Below are 20,848 nucleotides of genomic sequence, written 5' to 3' on the forward strand. Positions count from 1 at the left end.
CTTTCCACTAGTCAGTTTATAAGCTGAAGTGTATGACTTTTTATTACCCTTCTTTCGGGGTGTTCAAAAATCTACTTGAGTTGTATATGCACTTCCTTCCCCTTCTCTCCTCACATAAATTCTGCCAAAATGGATAATTCCTAATTGAAGGGAGGGGAGTGGTTGCTTTAGATATCTTTCCAAATAGTAATTTTTTTTAGTGCTGTTTTCTTGAGCAAGCATAGAGACAACTTTGGGGTGGTTCCTGCTCAGAGTTTTCCAGAATAGCAACCAGTCAAATTTAACAAGACTCTGGTCATTTTCATTACTGTTATTCAGAACTATGTTGGAGAGCAGAGAAGCTAACATCATAGAAATGTAGGGCTGGAAGGGACCTTGAGAGGTCATCTAGTCCTGCTCCCTGCTCTGAGGCAGGACCAGGTAAACCTAGACCATCCCTGACAGGTGTTTGTCCATCCTGTTTGTAGAAGCCTTCAGTGATGGGGATTCTGCAACCTCCCTTAGAAGCCTCACCCAGTTTTTAACTATCCTTATAGTTACAAGGTTTATCCTAATATCTAACCTAAATTTCCTTTGCTGAAGATTAGGCCCATTACTTCTTGTCCTACCTTCAGTGGACATGGAGAACAATTGATCACCGTCCTCTTCGTAACAGACCTTAACATATTTGAAGACTTTGAGGCGGGACCTGATATCTTTTTTTCCCTCTAGATTAAACATATCCAGTTTTTTGACCTTGTATCATTTTTGTATCTCTTCTCTGGACTCTCTCCAATTTGTCCACATCTTAAAGTGTGGCACCCAAAACTGGACAAAGTATTCCAGGTGAGGCCTCACAGGCGCGGAGCAGAGCAGGACAATTACTTTCCTTTTCTTACATACAATATTCCTGTTAATATACCTCATAGTGATATTAGCTTTTTTCACAATTGCATCATGTTTTTGACTCATGTTCAATTTGTGATCCATTTTAACCCTTTTCAGAAGTACAACTGCCTAACCAGTCATTTTATAATTGTACATTTATTTTTTTCCCCTCCTAAGTGTAGTATATTGCACTTGTCTTTATTGAATTTCATCTGGTTGAATTCAGACCAATTCTCCAATTTGTCAAGGTAATTTTGAATTCTAATCCTGTCTTCCAAAATGCTTGCAACCCTCTCAAGCTGGTGTCATCCGCAGTTTTTTATAAGCGTACTCTCTACCCCATAATCCAAGTCATTTATGAAATTATTGAATAGCACCAGACCCAAGACTGATGTTTCCTGAACCCCACTGCATACAGCCTGTCCAGTTTCACATCAACCTCTTGATAATTACTCGCTGAGTATGATCTGTCAACCAATTTCACACCCACCTTATAGTAATTTCAAATGTAATACATTTCCATAGTTGGCTTATGAGTATGTGGGACTGTCAAAAGCCTTATTAAAATCAAGATACATCACATCTACAATCCTCCACTATGCTGGTAAACTATATTTTCAGTGTAACTGCTGCTGCTTAGGAAAGCTTCAAGTAGTGTCTAAGGCAGGCACAAGAACTGTTCACAGGGGAGGAGGATCCAAAACAGATTGAGGCAAGTAATAGTAAAGTTCTGTTCCTCGCTGTAGTTGTGGGGCTGAGGGAAGAAGAGTTGTGGACGAGGTGCTCTGGGTGTGTGGAAGGGAGAACCAAGAGTTTTCGGTTGTCTGAAAAAACGTCTTTTGGGAGACAGGAGGGGAGGCTGATCCAAAAGAAGGTGCTTTGAGCAGGGTCCAAGGATAGCCCCATGGGGAGAATCTGTTTCTTTTTTCTTAGCAGTGTGAGGATTTGATGTTACTTCTGGACCTTCTTGGTGGGTGTTCTTTCCCTATATTTTATATCAACCTTGGTGGAAGGAGTCCAGTAAATTTTTCAAATCTTTGTTTAGACTAAATAATTATTCATATAACTGTTCAATTCTTGTAGGTGAATGGGATCCACTTGGACTAGAACATTAGTAATAGGATTCAGACCTCTTTACGTTTAGGTTACTGGAGAGAATCCAGTCCCTGTTCATAGTTCTTAATGCCTGACTGTGCAAAGGGTGTGTGGTTTCAGTCCAATATGTAGTAGGTGTTTGCCCTCACTTAATTGCCCTCCTTGCACTCTGGACAGAGGGGTCAAAAACTGCATAGTCATGGAGACAAAACTATTCTGTGAGCCTTAAAATTAAGTTTAGGTTCATTATCAAGATAATATGGGGAAGCTTCTATTGCTACTGTATGTATTCTGTGAATAAATAGAGTTTTCACTTCCAGTAATTCAGCACTTTTCCAAAGGATTACATTTTGCTCTAAAATCCTTTCTTTAGCTGTCTTCTAAAGCCAATTGTGGTGTTTTTTCTCCGTGGACACGGGACACTTTTAAAATTGCTTTTACTATTCTTTCACTGCTAAGTAGATTACACTCACATGGTTAGTAAACTGTGTGTGTGTGAAGTTGTTTCTTGGCCTCTGATCTGCTAGTTGGTATTTGTTGTTCCTGAAAGGCAACTACAGAGCCAAGGCTGAGCCAAGGGGGCAGACAAGTAGATCCAGAGAAAGACCTTTGTGCAGTCTACTTAGCCCGCAGAAGGGGCAATCTCTATAGTTGAGGTTAGTGAATAGTGAACAGCTAGTTCACTGTTGCTGTAATTTGTAATAGACAGTGTAATTTGCACGTGTGTGTTTCTGAAGATAGATCCTTCTCTTCAAGTAACAGGCTGTCCATGTTACTACTTTCTTTTTGTGCATGAGGGATACATTTTTATACTAAGCACTCCAATAAAAATCAATATCTTTCACATCTTCCAGTGTGAAAGAGAATAGGAAGTAGTCCGGTGGATTAATGAACTCTTAGCATCTACAGATTGAGGGTAAATGGATGAACTGGAAATACAAGTGTTTGGTTTAAGAAAAAACAACAACAAAAAAAAACCCTTTTGCTCTTGCTTAATGCAAATGCTTTCTTTTACTAATATGGCATGAAATTGTTAATCTGGAATTGCATGTAAGTGGAGAGATGCGCAAGGTGAATGAAAAATACTGTGTTTGTACAGGCCTAAATTCAGGACTCTTTATTTCTTTTGAAACACTTGATGGCATTACTAACACCAAAAGTAGAAGATGGATTGGTCCTTGTGCTGCGTTGGGTGTTTTTGATATCAACTGCAGCAAGCTACCCTCAGTTTGGGTCTTGACGTGTAAACAAGGAGAGGAATGGACTTCCAAAGGAATTAAAATTTAACTATCGTTTTTAGGCAAAGTCTTGGCATGTATTCAGTTGCATACCCTGGCATGGTTTATTGAGGTGGTCGTAGACTGTTAAACCACCTAGATGCATTGTAAGACCTGGGTCCAAATGCCTTCAACTGCCCAAGAAGTGCACTGTTAATCTAGTAACACATACCCTGGGGTGGCTAATTTCTGTTCATTTAAGAAAATGTTTTGAAAAAAAAAAACATTGTGGGGTTTATATAACATCCTTCTACTACGAGAAGTTGTGCCTATAAAAAGGATAAGTGATAACAGTGTGGAAAATTATACATTCTAATATTTTTTTTTCTCTCAAGGTCCCTGTGTTGTTTTGACTTGCTTGCCCTGTCAGCAGTAGCTTATGACCCACAGCCGCTTCGAGCTCATTTTTAATTTATATACTTTGCTTATTGACCAAGCTGCCATTTGGCTTTTGGGCTACAAAGTGAGTCTGAAGTGTCTAAAAGGACTAAGAACTGCTGCTTGAATGACATTTTTTTTTTGCCCTTCCATCTAAGTGCTGTTCAGACTGGTTTTCCTCACTCATCCTACCTATCTCTTTTCTCCTTCCGCCTGCTAATGTGACTTATCTTAGTGTCCTTGCTCTGTATTAACTTTCCCATCACCCATAATGGGAGTAGGAATTTTTTCTTGGGGGTAACCAGTGAAGTACCAGAAGTGCACTGTTGCGAGCGGTGATGGCTATTAGATCATCGAAATAGCCTAATCAGCAAGTCAGAATGTGGTCTTGTAACACCATATCCTCAGCCAGAGTAGTAATAGAGGTCTAGCAGTTTTTTCTGTTTTTTTATTGATCAGTTTCAAACTCACACTAAAATGCCTATTATGCCTGATCACATAGGAATAAACGGTAGCTCAAAGAAACAATGGGACAATCTAAAATGATTAAAACAAAAAAAAAATGCTAGCACTACTGCACAAAGCAGGTATTTGTTGTGGAAGACCTCACTTCTGGGGGATGTTGAGCCCTGGTAGTAATGAAAGCTCTTCCTCCATTCAAGACATTTTCTAGACATCTACTACCTAATGGTTTAAAAAAAAAAAAAAAAAAAGAAAATAAGTGTGAGGGGCCCCATCAGTAAGCTGCTGGGGCAGTGACTTGGGTCCACCCCCTCCCTCTCAACATCATCACCTCCTGGGGATGGCTGATTGCTGGGATTTCTACCAGGGTACCGATCCCAAAACCTGGCTTTGTGGGCACTAGCTTTAAAACCAGTTCTTGGCTAGTATGTGTCTAACCAATTTGAAGCTGTACCCCCCCCCCCACCACCACCAGTATGATTCTTGATAGGTTGGCTGCTGATCTGTGGTTCTGGATAGTATCATTGAAACTGACCAGTCTGGTTATTTTCACTCTACTGTTGGTTAGTAAAGCAACAGTTATAGTTCCTGTAGAGGCAGAGGTGTCTGGAATATTGGGACCACATCACTATATTGATTTAAACTTGGTTCATATTTGGTAGGTACTCTTTAAAGCATAAAGGCTCAATAGGGTAAAATTCTGCAGATGTCTTATGCCCCCATCTTCTCTTAGTAAGTGTGCTGCTTCTGGGGTGCAGTTTTCAAGCCCTAGGTGCTACCTACATGGTTGATAGTTGGTCACAAGGCACAGGAAAAGCTATTTAGGGTTTTTTTTAGATATGCTGGAGAAGTGGTTTATGCTTGTGCAGAAGAGATGTTACTTTGAAGATCAGGCTGAGCTCCTAATATGCTTTTTGCAGCTGTGTTTATGCCAGCAATCTGGGAGTCCAGTATAAATTTGTAAACCAGTATGAAGGAAATAGATTTATCTTCTGAATAACTTCCTATCATGTTCCTTATGAGGATCCCTTAATAAAATTTTGCTTGTATCCAGACTCTCTTGCACCTCAGATGTTTAGGATACACTCGGTTTGTGAAGTTTCTGAGCTCTTCACTAACATAGATTTTACAGTAGAGATTTTACGTGTCTATCTCCAGAGCAAGTCATCTGGAGAACACTTCGAATTATTACCCAATGGATGTTGAAAAGCTCAGCCCCTCTCCCCCATCCCCAAGGGTCTGAATAGGTTATTGCAGCTCTTTTGAAAATTAGGGGAATAAAAATGAAGTAGTGGTTTGTCTTCCAAAACTTTTTAAAAGAAAAACAAATGTTAATCTTATAGTTAAAATTTTTGACATCTATGTACTTTTATTAGTTGGCCTCTTCTCTTACATCTAATTACTCCAGACACTTTTGGAGTTTTGAATCCATTCCATGTAGAGGCTGTAAATATGTGAGTAGTGATTGATAAAATATTTATTGTACTCATGCTGACAAATGTGATGACTGGCTTTTCAATCTTTTTAAAAAAATAGCTTGATATATCAAATTTGATTAATGAGGAGTATATGTGTGAGGAAATATGGTTCTGAGTAAAATCTGTTCCTTGATGTTACAGGACAGGGAAAGAGGGCCAGCCCAGGGAATACTACACTTTGGACTCTATCTTGTTCCTGCTGAATAACGTGCACCTTTCACATCCTGTTTACGTCCGGCGTGCTGCAGTAAGTAGATCACATGGAACTTTGTTCCTTAATAATGTTGGAGGGTGCATGCTTGAGAGCTAATAATTTTTGTGTTCATGTTAGTATTTTCAGGAAATGAGAACAGTAACTGTGACATTAACTAACATACTTACAAATACTCAGCTGTTTCTTGATAGTTACTTGGCTAACAACATGGTATGGCATAGTTTTAATCATGAACAACAGTAAAAACATCATAACTTCAATAAGTGCAGTTTTTAGTGACTTGCATTATTATTTTCACTCCTCACCTAATTGGAATTGTTACTTGATACAGTCAGGCTGTAATTTTAGGTACAGACGACTGTTCAGTAATAGTCTCCTCTCTTCCAAAAAATCAAAACCATCTGCATTTTTATATTGAAACATCTCCACCGTTTTCTGACAAATGTCTACTCCAGTCTTGTGCAGAACAATTTTAGTACTCTTAGTTCTTCCCTTGATGCTCTATATACTTTTTCAACAGTGATGAGGTAAGTTGTTTATAGCCTGTTCACACATGCTCTCTGAAGTCCCCCCCTCCGCCTCTCGTAAAAACCACTTGCTGACTGAGGTTGGGGTAGCATGAGGGAAAACAATACAGGACTAGTAAAAGAGCATAGAATATGTTTCAGCATCATCACCATTGCTGAAAAAGGCTGTCGCCTTGTGGACTTAGTATTTTAATACTTCAATATTGACAGTACAATTAAATCACTTTGTGACCTGTACCTTCTTTCTTGAATACTTCATAAGCATTAAGATTGATCCAAGTTAGTACAATCTGTATGCTGTTTTGTATGCTGTTAGCATCTGTTAGTCTGAAGTACTGAAATTGACTAAAATCTTTGACCTGAAGAATATCTCTGTGAAGCTCAAAAGCTTGTCTCTTTCACCAACACCACACCCATCTTGTATGTCTAAAATCATTGACACCTGCTCTTAATTTTTTTATTGAATGAGGAGAATGAAATTGAGTCACTGTTCACGGTAATTATAATGCCTAACACACTGAGTACCGGACTTAATGTGGACTTTGACATTGTTTTAAAGAAGAGATTACAAAATCATGTGGAAAAGTAGGCATAATACTAAAGGATAGCATGTTAATCAGAAGCAGAGCTGGTTATGGCAACTGAGTGCACACATCCTTCTCCTATTCTGAACTCAGGTGAGAAGAGGGAGTTAAATGTAAAATCTATTACTACTTGTTTGTAAGTTTGAAAACAGGATTTTTTTTTGACGTTCTTAGTCTTGCAGCTAGGAGTTATTTGGTATATTTGAACACATTTTAAAAAGCTTTCTTTTTTCTTAGGTCAGTGGCAAAACTAAGCAGAAAGATGAGTGTTTTATTAGTTCATTAATCTGTGTCTCAGTTGAAGCATAGCATCACTGCTATGTGCTTAGTGATAGTTTAAACCAGGGTGGGCAAACTACTGCCCACGGGCCCTGCACCGCTTCCGGAAGTGGCTGGCACCACATCCCTGTGGCCCCTGTGGGGGAAGAGGGCTCCACGCACTGCCCTCACCTGCAGGCATCACCCCCCACAGCTCCTATTGGCCAGGAACGGGGAATCGCGGCGAATGGGAGCTTTGGGGGAGGTACTGCAGGCAAGAGCAGCATGTGGAGCCCTCTGCCCCTCCTCCCCCAGGGGCCGCAGGGATGTGGTGCTGGCTAATTCCAGGAGCGGTGCGGGGCCGGGACGGGCAGGCAGCCTGCCTGCCTTAGCCTTGCTGCGTGCCACTGCCACCCCGAAGCCACTCCAGATAAGTGGTGCTGGGCTGGAGCCCGCACCCTAAACCCCTCCTGCACCCCAGCCTTAAGCCCCGTCCTGCACTCAGCACCCCATCCTCTGCCCCAACCCGTTGCCCTGAGCCCCTTCCTGCACACTGCACTCCTTCCTGCACCCCAACTCCCATTCCCCAGCCATATATTCATGGCCCTGCATTCAGTTTCCCCACCCAGATGTTGCCCTCTGGCCAAAAGGTTTGCCCACCCCTGATTTAAACCCTGGTATTGAAAGCTATCAAAACATGGGCTTTTGGTTACATATGGTCTTATCTTTTCAGAAAATTCCTATTTAATACATCTAAAGAACCAGATTAGCACTAACATTTGTACATTAATAGCCGCCATCTTTCTTTTGCTCCTTTGAAGATCAGTCTTTTACTTACAGCATCTTTAAGGTTTTATTTTTAACATCTTAACTGTAACTTGGAGTTGATTTAGTAGGAGAAATATAAATGGTGTTTTGTAACTTGAAATGAAAATGGGAAAGGCTGACCCTGCAAAAATGTAGGATCAGATATGTGTTCTTGATTAGCTATAACTTAAATGTGTTTTTTTCAGATAGCCTATGTTTGTGACAAACCAACTAAACTGAAAGGGATACTTTAAAGATTTTTAGGCTAAACATTTGCTTACCTGCAGAGTATTTCCATCTAGTAGACTTTACTTGAAGGTAACTTAGTTTATTCTACGCTCTGCTTAGGTACATAATCATAAGACTACGTCGACATACTGCATGCAAAAGGATTACACCCAAATCCAAATAGTAGCTATTTGCTGTGATGTAAATTGGAACAAAATGCTCAGGTGCCTAAAATAATAGGTTAGTCTGAGATTCTAGCAGATTTAGAATTAAATCTGTCGACCAGAATTTTACTTGAGGTGGCATAGATGACCCCAGAAATGAGCCAAGATGTTAAATGCTATGCCCAATCTTGCCGTTGATATATCAGAAATAATTAAGTTGAGAATAGCATGTGCACCTTGACTTTTGAATGCAGCGTAAATAAATTATGCATCCACCAATGTTGAGCAGCTACCTAATATTTATTTTGTAATGTACCTAGTACATTCCTGGATGCTTGAAAGGTAATTGCAAGCTGTTGGCTGCTGACCTGGACAGTACACTGGTGTCACACTTACTGTTATGCGTTTAAGTGGAGCTATCTGTATTTTTTAATATGTTATTGAAAGTGTTTGGGTAGGCTGGAGATAAAGCTTAATAGCCCTTTCTCGTCTTCCTATTTTATCTTATGGTTTACTGTGTAACCATGCAGGAACTGTGGCAAGTGCTAAGAGAAAAGCCTTCCTCACTTGGTTCATTTTATGAAATAATTCATTTCCTGATGAAGCACTGCTTTAAGTGCAAATGCTTAATGTTATACTCAAATACTCAACAGATTTACTGTAAAAAAAAAAAAAACTTATGAAAAATAAGATCATTCTTGTGAACAATTTAAAAGAAAAAAGATATGACACTTAGTGGTTCTGTTTTGTCATGTGTTGCCAACAACAGTTTTTCACAAAAGCAGCTTGCATGTGGTTGTGTAGTTACTAAGCACTGTGGGTAAAGTTGTTGAGGATTCTCCAGCTCTCCATTTCTAACAGATCTTACACAAATTATATTGTAAATAAATTGTATCTGTGAACAGCAACTTCTAAATAAAGAAAATGGCTTCCCCACGAACTTTATACATGTCATATTATTTAGGGTTTTGTTCTGAGTCATCCTGTTTTTGGATGTGGTCTATCTAAAATAAAATCTTCAATTCTTTTCAGACTGAAAACATTCCTGTGGTAAGAAGACCTGACAGAAAAGATCTACTTGCATACCTAAATGGGGAAACATGTGAGTGAAGTTCTTCCTTTTTAGCACAGCTATGCTGTATTTTATTGTTTCACTTTTGCAGTCGGGAGGGGAGATTAAACCAGAGTGGTTATATGAACCTGTATATATGTTGGAGTACATGAGGCTTGTTCAAATGGGCTTACAGGTGTTCTTCCACCTCTTTGTTCTAAATTTCACTTCTCTATCTGTGTGTGTCATTAGTAGCTATATGATAAAACAAACTGAGCTGAGCCAACAGCTTCTTCAGATGTTAATGCTGCTGTGTGGTAGGGATGTGCATTTACCTTTTTCTAGAGTGTGACAAAGACCTATTCAGTAACACCGCACACGTACTATACCAGAATTGAGAGTATGAGTCCCACAGTATGCTAAAATATGATCTATTACATGCTAACAGTTATTCATTAGCAACATAGCAATTTATATGGTCTTCCAGCATTAAAATCTAGGTTACCAGTAGTCAGAGAAGAGAGGTGTTTGAAGATGTTAGCATGTCTGTAGATAAATACTAATGCGTGTTGTTTTCAGTATTTTCTCTGTAGTTTTTCTTTTAGTATTTTTTAGTAAATTGGAATTTGAGGCTACTCGCTTTTTGTGATATGTATGATAAGCATGCTTTTATTTCAAACTTGCCATTAGTTTAATTTTCTCTTACAAATGTAAGTGAATTTACAGAGATTCTTGATTCCAGGTTACAAAATATTTGTTACTGTTGCGGTGCTGTTTGCTTCCTGTGCTCACATGTTTGAATACTTACATAAAATTTTGTGTTTGAACCTTAGCAACGTCATCAAGTATAGACAGAAGTGCACCACTTGAAATTGGTCTTCAGAGATCCACTCAAGGTATGATTTAACTGCTAAGCAGTGTTGGCATGAATTTTATGAAAGCCCACCACAATCCTGCATTTTTAATTACCTTTTTTTTCCTTTAGTTAAAAGAGCAGCAGATGAAATATTAGCAGAAGCAAAGAAACCAAGAATAGAGGTAATGCAAATGACTAACGTCATCCATCTGAGTTTCTTCTGGGACTAACTAGATTTTTTTTATCTGATATTGTAATTTAGATAAACTTCCTTTCCTGTAGGTTCACACATTTCTCCCATTAATGTGAATGGGAGTTGTTTATGTGAATTAAATGGAGACTGTGCACCAAGACTTAGCAGGAATTTCAGCCTCTCCTTTGAACTTTGATGTTTGACTTTAGTGGCTTTAAATTCTAACACACTTAAGTGGTCTGTAGTATAAGAGGGGAAATCTGCAACTTTATAGATCATGGATGTATATTTTGTATCACATGTTTGGAAGTTAGCCTAGTTGCTTGAATAAGGGCTGAAGGATTGGGACCTAAATCCTATTTACTGAAAGAAAAAAAAACAAAACCTAGGCACATTTCACCCCCTTAACATGTAGCTACTCCTACTTCCCCATTCAAGGCCAAAGCATTTGACATTTAATTTACGTCTTCCTATCATTATTCTAGGTGTGTTTGTTAATGGCTCCTTCTCATACTTGGTTTACCTGTTCTGATACTGCAGTGCTCTTGGTAACATGTGAAACTACAGTCCCCCATTGTTACCATTAGTCTGGCCCGATATTCTGGTAGTTCATTTAATGGTGTACTTACACGAGTGCACCTTCAAAGCAATATATTATATATATTTATTTATTCAATTAGGAGGTGGTTAGCATTACTTACAGTCAAGACCATGATTCTGTGACAAAATCTGATATGTTTTTTCCTCAGTTACCGTTTTGTGTCATCCTGGTCAGTTGGTTGCTAAGATTCCTCTATGAAATTGGCTGTACATATGTCCTGTGTATGATAGGTTTCTTTTTAGGTGGTTTGAAACTACCAGTTAAATATTACTAAATATTCCTACTAGTTTATAAAAAAAAAAAAAATTATTATTATTTCCCATAGCAAACAATTACTATATTGTAATGTCACTTGGCCTATTTTAAACTAAAACCATGACTTATTTTTACCATTTTGCTGTGGAAAAGTAATGGCTTTGTCCATTATTTTACCACAGAAAGCAACTTGTCTTACAGTACAATCATCCTCAAAAGATTTAGGAGGGGTGGTACCATTGCTGATAAAGTGGATTAGATCTGCTCACCATTAGTGAAGCTACTACAAATTATTCCACCTCTTCACTCTTTCACTAGCCTGATGCTGCTTAGATGGGTGGTTAAAGCAGCACTAATATCAGTAATATGACTTACTAACAGTCTCTTTACCAATTTTTGTTCCATTTTCAGATGTATGTAGAAAAGCATACAACACAGCTTCACTTTAAGGGCTTGTCTGTGCTAATGCCACAACTTTGCCCATTTTTTATGTTTACATCACAGGCATGTTGTGATATAGTTAAAACAAGATTGGACAGACCAAGACCCGTGCAGCACAGTATGGGCACCCAGTAATCTCTGGACACAGTTCCGGCTTGTGTAGACTAAACTCTGGTTTAAGTATATTCTGGAACTATGCTGCAGTCTTGGTCTGTGCAGCTGTTTTTTACCTTCAGGAGACACTCTCTATCACCCATCTGTAACCAGGTCCTCTGAAAAGTGGTTCTTGCACTATAGATGGATCCTATCTGTCCTCATTCTTTCCTGTGGCCTACCTGTTTCGTGTGATTGCTCGATTTACCGACCCTGCTGATGAACCCTTATTGGCCTTTTGAATAACAAAATACTTAAAAGCTAATTAATTTGAGGCTAACCAGTGCTGATTAGTGGTCACTGCAAATAATTTGTTGGGTGCAACTTGATGGATGCAAATAATTTTTTTGAAAAATCAGTTAGACACATTTTAAATTAACTGGGGCGGGGCAGAGAAGTACCTGTTTTTTAAAGTTAATGTTTCTCTGCTGTGTTTCTGTTGTTGCTTTCTTGGATAAACATCTTCCGCTAAGGGGCCCACATCAGTATGTTAACATTTTTCACAGATGTTTGACTTCAGTTCTTCACCTTCTAATAGGGAGCATACAGTACAACCTCGTTAATTCACACTAACGTCTGGGAGCCCCTTTTTCAATTAGCATTTATGCCTTGCAATTATTTGTAAAAAAAACAGGGAGCTGCCACATCAGTTTACAGCTGTCACTATGGATTTGCGTCTCAGAAGGAGCTAGTCTTTGCAAACACATCAGTTTTTCAATAGACAGACATTTTATTGGAGCATGGTTTGTGCTTGGGTGCAGTGGCATGAGAAGCTGTTCAAAAAGCTGAAAAGATGGCATAAGTCCACCTTTGCTGCCTCTTCCCACTACATTTCTGCCTTAAGCACAGTTAAACAAGAGAATCTGGCTTTTTTTTTTTAAACACTAGTTAATTACTTTTAATTTGTTTTGGGAGTGCCATTTGGAGAGGATCTACATCGAGATATAGACTAAATTTGACTTTCTCTATGCTAATACATCACTTAAATATCTGTGCAGATTTTAAATATCACTTAAATTTTGTTTGGGAGGGGAAGTGAGGTGATGGAATTCCATATTTCAAGAAATATGTGCTCTGGCAGCCAACATAAAAGCCATTCTCTAAATTGTCTGTCTCTTTCAAGAGGTGACTTGTAGCTTTCTTTAGTTTTTAACTACTCAATGCTCTTTCAAGAGTCAATTTTTAGTAGTCTGCCACTCCGCAATCCATCCATGCAGCATGGCTACAAAACTACACCAGATTGGCAAGGAATTTCTTTAGTCACAAAAAGTTAAACATCTAAAACGTCACAGAAATCAGTTTTTAATCTTACTCACTTTCAGAGAGGGCAGAGAAATTGTACTGAAGCTGCTTTATATATAAACATTGCTATTGCTACTAGGATGAAGAGTGTGTGCGTCTTGACAAGGAGCGGCTGGCAGCTCGGTTGGAGGGGCATAAAGAAGGTATTGTGCAGACAGAGCAGATCAGGTAAGAAATCTTATTTCACTCCTGGGGTAGTAGTTGCTAGTTTTAAGGATTGTAAAGCAGACCAGTTATTTCAGCTGTTCCCAAGTGTATGTCCAGCAGCTCCACTGAGGGGTCCCCTGGATTTCTGCAGAAAAACGGTCTGTGAAAAAATGTCAGCCATCAGACTGTGGCAGAGCCTCATGTGATTGGAGGTCAGACTCCTGTTTTGGAGGGGTAACTTCACAGCAGTGACTGATCAGTCCGCACCCAGAAGTGATCAGACTGTTGGTTTGTCTCATTGACTAGTATTTTCCTTTTTCCTTCTGTTTCTGCCACAGTATTATATAGACGAGCTAATAAAATGAGAAACACTGTAGAGGACAGAAGCTTTCCTTTACCTCCTGCATTTAAAACAACACCCAAAGTTGTTGAGGAATCTGTGTGTCCACTTTGCCTCTAGAAGGAGGAAAACCTTGCAAGAAGCAAGCTGAGGGGCAGATGAGTCTCCTATAAGCTCTCTAAATTGGATTGCTCTTCCATAATATGTGTAGATGAAGCTCTGCTAAACATACAGAGAAGGAAGGAATAATGGAACAACTGGAGGACAGTGCAGTTTCATTGCCACAAGAAGTCATCAGCATCTTAAGGATTCAAATAGCTCAGCAGTTTCCTTTTCCTTTGTGCCTCTACAAAATTCTGTAGGGAGACAAAAAGAAAAGGAGTACTTGTGGCACCTTAGAGACTAACCAGTTTATTTGAGCATGAGCTTTCGTGAGCTACAGCTCACTTCATCGGATGCATACCGTGGAAACTGCAGCAGACTTTATATATACACAGAGAATATGAAACAATACCTCCTCCCACCCCACTGTCCTGCTGGTAATAGCTTATCTAAAGTAATCATCAGGTTAGGCCATTTCCAGCACAAATCCAGGTTTCTGAGAAAACCTGGATTTGTGCTGGAAATGGCCTAACCTGATGATTACTTTAGATAAGCTATTACCAGCAGGACAGTGGGGTGGGAGGAGGTATTGTTTCATATTCTCTGTGTATATATAAAGTCTGCTGCAGTTTCCACGGTATGCATCCGATGAAGTGAGCTGTAGCTCACGAAAGCTCATGCTCAAATAAATTGGTTAGTCTCTAAGGTGCCACAAGTACTCCTTTTCTTTTTGCAAATACAGACTAACACGGCTGTTACTCTGAAACCTGTAGGGAGACAGATGAACATCCTTCGGAGCCTTAAATTGGATTTCCCCAAAGCTGGGCAGAGAAGCTGATGGACCCATGACAAAGCCTGGCTGATGTAAAGGCCTTAGGTTTCGTGGGCATAACTGCCCATCATTTCCCTCCACCCTCTTTCTCCTTGCTTAGACCTGTCCTTTTATTATTACCCCAGGATGGCTCCAAGTTCTGTCCTTGGCCCATCCTAGCTCCATAGAGCAGATTGCTGAAGCATGGAGCAAGGACTCTATTATATTTCCAAACATGTTTGGTTTGACATTAGAGAATATGTCAGATGGTAATTGAATAAGAAAACTCAAGAGACTTGGGGGAAGGGACAGAGCATTTAGATGTCTCTTCATTCTAGCACTTCTCAACTGTGAGAAAATTTAAAAGGTCCCAAGCTGTTCTAGAGCAAACAGTCCACTTCAGAGCCAGGCAGAATGTTTCTAGAAGTGGTGATCTCTTAGTAAGAAAAGCATTCTGAAAAGTTACAAAAATACCTGCCTTCCCCTAAAATACTTTGAACCAACTATTCAAAAAAGCCTAGAGCTCTAATTGGAGCAGTCCCAGTTCATGGAGCAAAAAGGTATATCACTTCTCGGTCTGTCCCTTCATCCTGAAGAATTCAGTAATTGAGAATGTCAGAGTTGTACTCTAAACACATTCTATGTCAGCTTATATAGAAATGCAAATGGACAGACAAGTGGTCTTATTAAGGCTCTGCACTGGGACTCAGTTATCTCTGCCACAGACCTCTTGGGTGACCTTGTGCAAGTCACTTAATCTCTTCTGTGCCTCAGTTCCCCAGCTGTAAAATGGAGGATAACACTCCCAAATCTGAAGGGGATGTGGTGGATGAATTAGTTTGTGAGGAGCTCAGATACTGTTATGAATGCCACAGTGAACGAGACTTCAGCAAATATCTTTTCACGATCAAGTGAAATTTCTTCAAACTGTACAGACAGTGTGATCGGGAGGCCTCACTTGTTACTATTCGTACATTCGTCTTAACCACTAGCTTTGAAAGAACTTTCAGAGCCTGGTGAAGTGATGGTCTAGAATCCACAAATAACACCTAAATCCAGGATAAAACATACCTTTCGTTGATAAAGGAAGGTTGGTATAAAGGTTGATAAATTGCGTAGGTGCAATTAAAGGCTAACTGCAATAAGAGTTCTTAATCACTGTCTGTCTAACTTCAAAAACGTAGTGACCTACTCTTTGTACGGAGTCAGGTCACTGAGGGTTGTGGTGTTCCTGATGTTCGGATGGCTTCACAGACTGCCTTTAGTGTTCTGTGGAGTACTAGCCAATGCTGCAATGAGGGTTGCGGATTATTCGTTATTTTTTTTTGTATCTCATGTCTTTTTTTAATTTTTTTAATAGTACAAAAGTCACTGTCTTTTAAAATGCAAGTGACATAATATTTAAAGGTATTAAAGTGTGTGCATACCTGTTAAATTAGTTAAGCTACTACAAAAAACAAACTACACAAACAAAAAGATCCCTTTCTACATAGCTTACTTTCATAAATAGAATGCTTTGCAATCACATGTTCATTAGATACACTTTTTTTTTCCAGTGTGAATTACAAAATAAAATGAAAATTGACTTACCCAGACTTCTTTGCCTAACTCAAAATTTTCATTTTATTCTGAAGTTCACCTTGAGAATGATAGTATCTGAATTGGAGTTAGGTTGTCAGGTAGCTGAGTTTCATTTGGTTCACGTTTAAACATAAACACGTGTGCAACTTAAAAAAATGTAGGAAGGGGTAATACTGGGTCAAGAAGAACTCTTTGAAATGTAGCACAGGTTCATAGCCACAAAGTTTAATGCCATCTTAACTATTTTGTGTGGATGAAATGAATTGGTAATGTTGGTCCACTTCTTAGTGGAAAAGTGTCAGCATAATAAAACCACTACCATAGCTGGTACCAAACTATGCTCTTTTTACCAACACGAGCAGTGGCCAAGGATTGAATAGACAGCTAACTTGAACTATATTCATTTGTTGGTAACAGAGGGACAAGTGTATTCCATACAGTAACCTGAAGCCTTTAGTCCCAGGGCTCTACATTTCATAAGCATTGGCCCCTCTCTCTCTCTCTCTCTCTCTCTCTCTCTCTCTCTCTGTATATTGTATTAGTTTTCTTGTGGTGTTTTTAAATTACGTAGGAAGTCATCTCTCAGGGAATGGCTCTACTGGCCAAAGTAGCAGTGCTGATGTCTCTATGGAGACCACCTTATGATGTATGGCACAGATGTAAACTTCTAGTAGTTTGGGAGGAAATCAAGGCTGATTGTTCATATGTAATTCAGAACACAAAACTTATAACTGATTTATGCCTTTACTCAGCCTCCTCTGATATTCTTGTTTAGATCCTTGTCTGAAGCCATGTCTGTGGAAAAAATTGCTGCTATCAAAGCAAAAATCATGGCGAAGAAAAGATCCACAATCAAGACAGATCTGGATGATGACATAACTGCTCTTAAACAAAGAAGTTTTGTTGATGCGGAGGTAGATGTAACCAGAGACATTGTCAGCAGGGAGAGAGTGTGGAGGACAAGAACTACTATTTTACAAAGCACAGGCAAGGTAATACTTTATCGATTTTTTTTTTTTTGTTTGTTTTTTTTGGAACCAGCATTTAGAGGCTAAATGCATTGTTGAGTAGTTGAGGAAAAAACCTTTCTTATGTTTTTTTAAGTTGAACAGAATATTAATATGTATTACTACAAATATAACACTTAGATAACAACCATTTCATTTTCTTTTCATCTTTGTAATTTTCTTTGCCACCCCTTCCGTCTTGACAGCTACGAATAGTAACTGAAGTTACCGCTGCTCACATCTTTTTACCATTTTTTAAATAACTAGTCTTCTTGCTCATGTCACTTGTAGGATTTAAAGATAGGATTAAAAAAAAATTCTGAAGAATTTCTGTAATGGATTGCAAAATCAATTTCTACCCTCTTGCCCAACCTTTCATGCCCTAAACTCCATGGGCAGTGTCAATTGCTTCCCCCCCCCCCCGCTACAAAATGGAAAGAGATTTGATTGAAAAAAATTGTAAGATTAACAAAACACAGTGCGGTGGGAGAACAGTAGGCTGAAGGGCTGCTGGCGTACCTGGAAAAAGCTCAGTTGAGAGATTATCTTCATTACACTGGGCCTTGTAATTTACTTGATAATTTAGGCCATGTCTACTTTCGCAAGCTTACAGTGGCACAGCTGTACTGATACAGCTGCGCTGCTGTAAGATCGCTTGTGTAGCTGCTCTATGCTGACAAGAGAGAGCTCTCCCGTTGACATAAAATGACATCAACGAGTGGCGGTAGCTATGTTGGCAGGAGATGCGATCCTGCCGACATAGCGCTGTGCATACTACCACTAATGCCAGCAAAACTTAGGTCAGTTATGGAGGTGTGTTTTCACACCCCTGGGCGGCATAAGTTTTGCCAACATAAGTGGTAGTGTAGACGTGGCCTTAGACTTTGGATCTAGGTGCTGGGGTTTACAAGGAGGGGAAAACTCAGAGGAATAAACAATGATATTGTCATTGTTAAGGGTGATAGAGCTGCACTTCGGGCTTTCTTGCCTAAACAATGTCTTGCTGAAAGAATATTGTTAGAGCTAGTCATGTTCCTGCTGCTGTTCGTTGCTAATCCCAGCCAGGCTCAATCTTACTTATTAAACAAAATTAAATTTTGAGTATTCAAGATTTTAGCAGTTGTCACAGGAAAATATGTAGAAACTGCAGGAGCCTGGGTGGCTTTTCCCTTCCCCCAGAGTCCTGCACTGAGCTAGATGGGGCATCCCCATCCTTAGCATGTGACTTCGACAGGAACCACATTGAGCCGGGTTAGGGGAGGAGGTGGGAGTCCCAGCCCAGAAGCTCTGCTGTGGGAGGGAGTCAGGGAATAGTGGGGTTTGGCAGATTCCAGTACAGGACTTTCCACAAAGGTAGGGGTGAGAGAAAGGATGAGGCGTATGGGTTGTCACTAAGCTTGCTCTTCTCCATGGGACCATTTTGCTACCAATCTGTAGAAGAGAATGAGGATGATAGATTCTGAACTTCCAATCTACCCATAGGAACCAGGGGAGAGCAATGGATTCCTGAGGTCAGTAATAGAGACTGATCAAATCTTAGGACCTCTCTTGGAGCATATGGAGCAGTGATGTAAAGTGGAAGGGCAGAGAAACTGATCTCTTCCCAGGACCCTCAGTGCAGGTTTTGGGCCTTCCTTGTTCTATCAGTAGCTTAAGGTGTACTATGCGGGTGTGAGAAATAATCAACTAAAGACAAGGTTACTTGGCTTTACCAACTGAACATAAAATGAAAGTAACCACGTCTTGCCATCACAGAAATGAGCAAAAATACCCTGCTAAATTTGTGAGTGTGCTTGGGCTTGGAAAAGTGATGGTGTAAAGATGGTAGTATGGTCTTCCATGATTATAGTGTGTCCGCAGTTCGTAGATCAAATATATTCAGTCCACAAGCTTAAAAAACATCCTAGCTGATCATTCCGCCTGGGTTCTGAATATTGAGCATTGTTGCCAGTAATATAGGTTCTGTGCAACTCTGATTCCTCCAGTTAGTTTACAAAAGTTTAAATGACTGCAATTTAGGCAATGTCTGCACTATTGTGGTAAGTCGACCTATGCTACGTAACTCCAGCTACACCGCAGGGGGTTGATGGAAGAAAATCTCATGTCAACTTACCTTACTCTTCTTGTCAGGCATAGAGTACAGGGGTCGACTGGAGAGCGATCTGCAATTGATTTGGCGGGTCTTTGCTAGACCCACTAAATTGACTGCCAGTGGATCGATCTCAGAGCGTCGATCCCAGCTGTAGTGTAGACCTGCCCTCAGTGAAGAATTCTGTGGAAATTGGAATAGAATTAGGTTCATTCAGTCTTCGCTTACCAGAAGAAAACACAGCAAACAAGAGTAAAAAAACTGTAATAACTTCAATCATAGAAGTTGGCAGATATGACTGAATACACAAAGGAACAGATTTGTTAAGTAGGTGCCATTTTTGTATAATCATTTTTCAGAGCTAAACCACACTTTGTGATATCAGTTATTTAGCTTATTTTTCCTTTAAAGCAGCTCACTTTTGGAACTATTTTGGAAGAGAGATTGTTTAGAAGCAGTTTTGCAATGTTGCACATCTTCAGGTTAGAGTGAAAGCATCTAAATGGGAACACAGTTGACTTGACTTGTCTTAAAGGGACACTACCAACTTGAACTTTAGTCAACTTTTAAAAGACAGATTAAGTAGCTTCCAATATTACATGTACTTCTCAGTCACTTTACAAGTGTTTGAATTTTTTTTTTACAGCCACAATTTCCTATTTTAAGGCATTTTTCTCAACTTTGTGTAAAAGACCAACACAAAGTGGAAACTATGCAAAATACTGTCAAATGCACAAAGTAAACAGAAATATTAGAGGAAATACTATTTTTTCAGGTATAGTAAATCTAGGTATTACTGAAAGAGTAGTTAAAACTGTTTTCACCAGAAGTGAAATATGTATGTTTATTTCTAATTAGATTAAGGATGTGCAGATCAACCTTTCCCTTAATTTGGACAAGTCTTACTACTTTAGATCTTGCTTCTACTTCAGTGATAGTAAACAGCATTTTCCTTTACAAAGAGATTTGACATTCACCAAATCAGGTGGCATGAGGTCTTGCCATTGTAGTCACTTTATTGACAACTAAATCTATTTCTAGAGACAAGGTTAGACTTGTCTTGTCAGATGTTTATATAAATACAAACAATTTGAACTGAAATATTGACTGGTTCAGATATGCCAGAAGTGATATTTACATTTTTTAATGCTACAAAGGTTTGGAAAAAATTCCATTGTAAATTCTTCAGCTAGAAAACATTTTTTTTACCAGAGTGGATATATACTCTGTCGAAGATATTTAAGATTGGACCTTTAAGTAGAACAGCTACAGAATAAAACATTGAGAATCATGGGTGGTGGTTTCCTGCTCCAAAGACGTATACCATACTCCTGGGGGAATTCTGTGCCAAAAAATTAAAAATTCTGCACGTTTTATTTGTCAAAATAATACAATATAATCATGCCAGTTTCAATTATTTTGGTAATATATTTCAAAATGTCTGTCAGCAAGTAAGTCTGTAAAAATACAGACAAAAAAGATTCAGGAAATCTATTTTGACAAATAGATTCCTTACTAGGCATATTAATACAGAACTTTGAGGAGTAAACTCATTTAAATTCATTTAAACTACAATCCAG

General features: G+C 39.1%; 1 protein-coding gene across 1 annotated transcript in view; it reads left to right on the top strand.

The window, feature by feature from the left end:
* CDC73 (cell division cycle 73) overlaps positions 1 to 20,848 on the top strand; it is a 177,637-nt gene that overhangs the window by 2,589 nt on the left and 154,200 nt on the right. Inside the window, exons 2-7 of the mRNA XM_077823775.1 lie at positions 5,699 to 5,804; positions 9,372 to 9,441; positions 10,224 to 10,286; positions 10,376 to 10,428; positions 13,271 to 13,359; positions 16,948 to 17,164. Coding sequence (XP_077679901.1) covers positions 5,699 to 5,804; positions 9,372 to 9,441; positions 10,224 to 10,286; positions 10,376 to 10,428; positions 13,271 to 13,359; positions 16,948 to 17,164 — 598 coding nt within the window. The remainder of the gene's footprint in view (positions 1 to 5,698; positions 5,805 to 9,371; positions 9,442 to 10,223; positions 10,287 to 10,375; positions 10,429 to 13,270; positions 13,360 to 16,947; positions 17,165 to 20,848) is intronic.

This window comes from Eretmochelys imbricata, chromosome 8 (assembly GCF_965152235.1).
Source record: "Eretmochelys imbricata isolate rEreImb1 chromosome 8, rEreImb1.hap1, whole genome shotgun sequence".
Taxonomy (NCBI): Eukaryota; Metazoa; Chordata; order Testudines; family Cheloniidae; genus Eretmochelys; species Eretmochelys imbricata.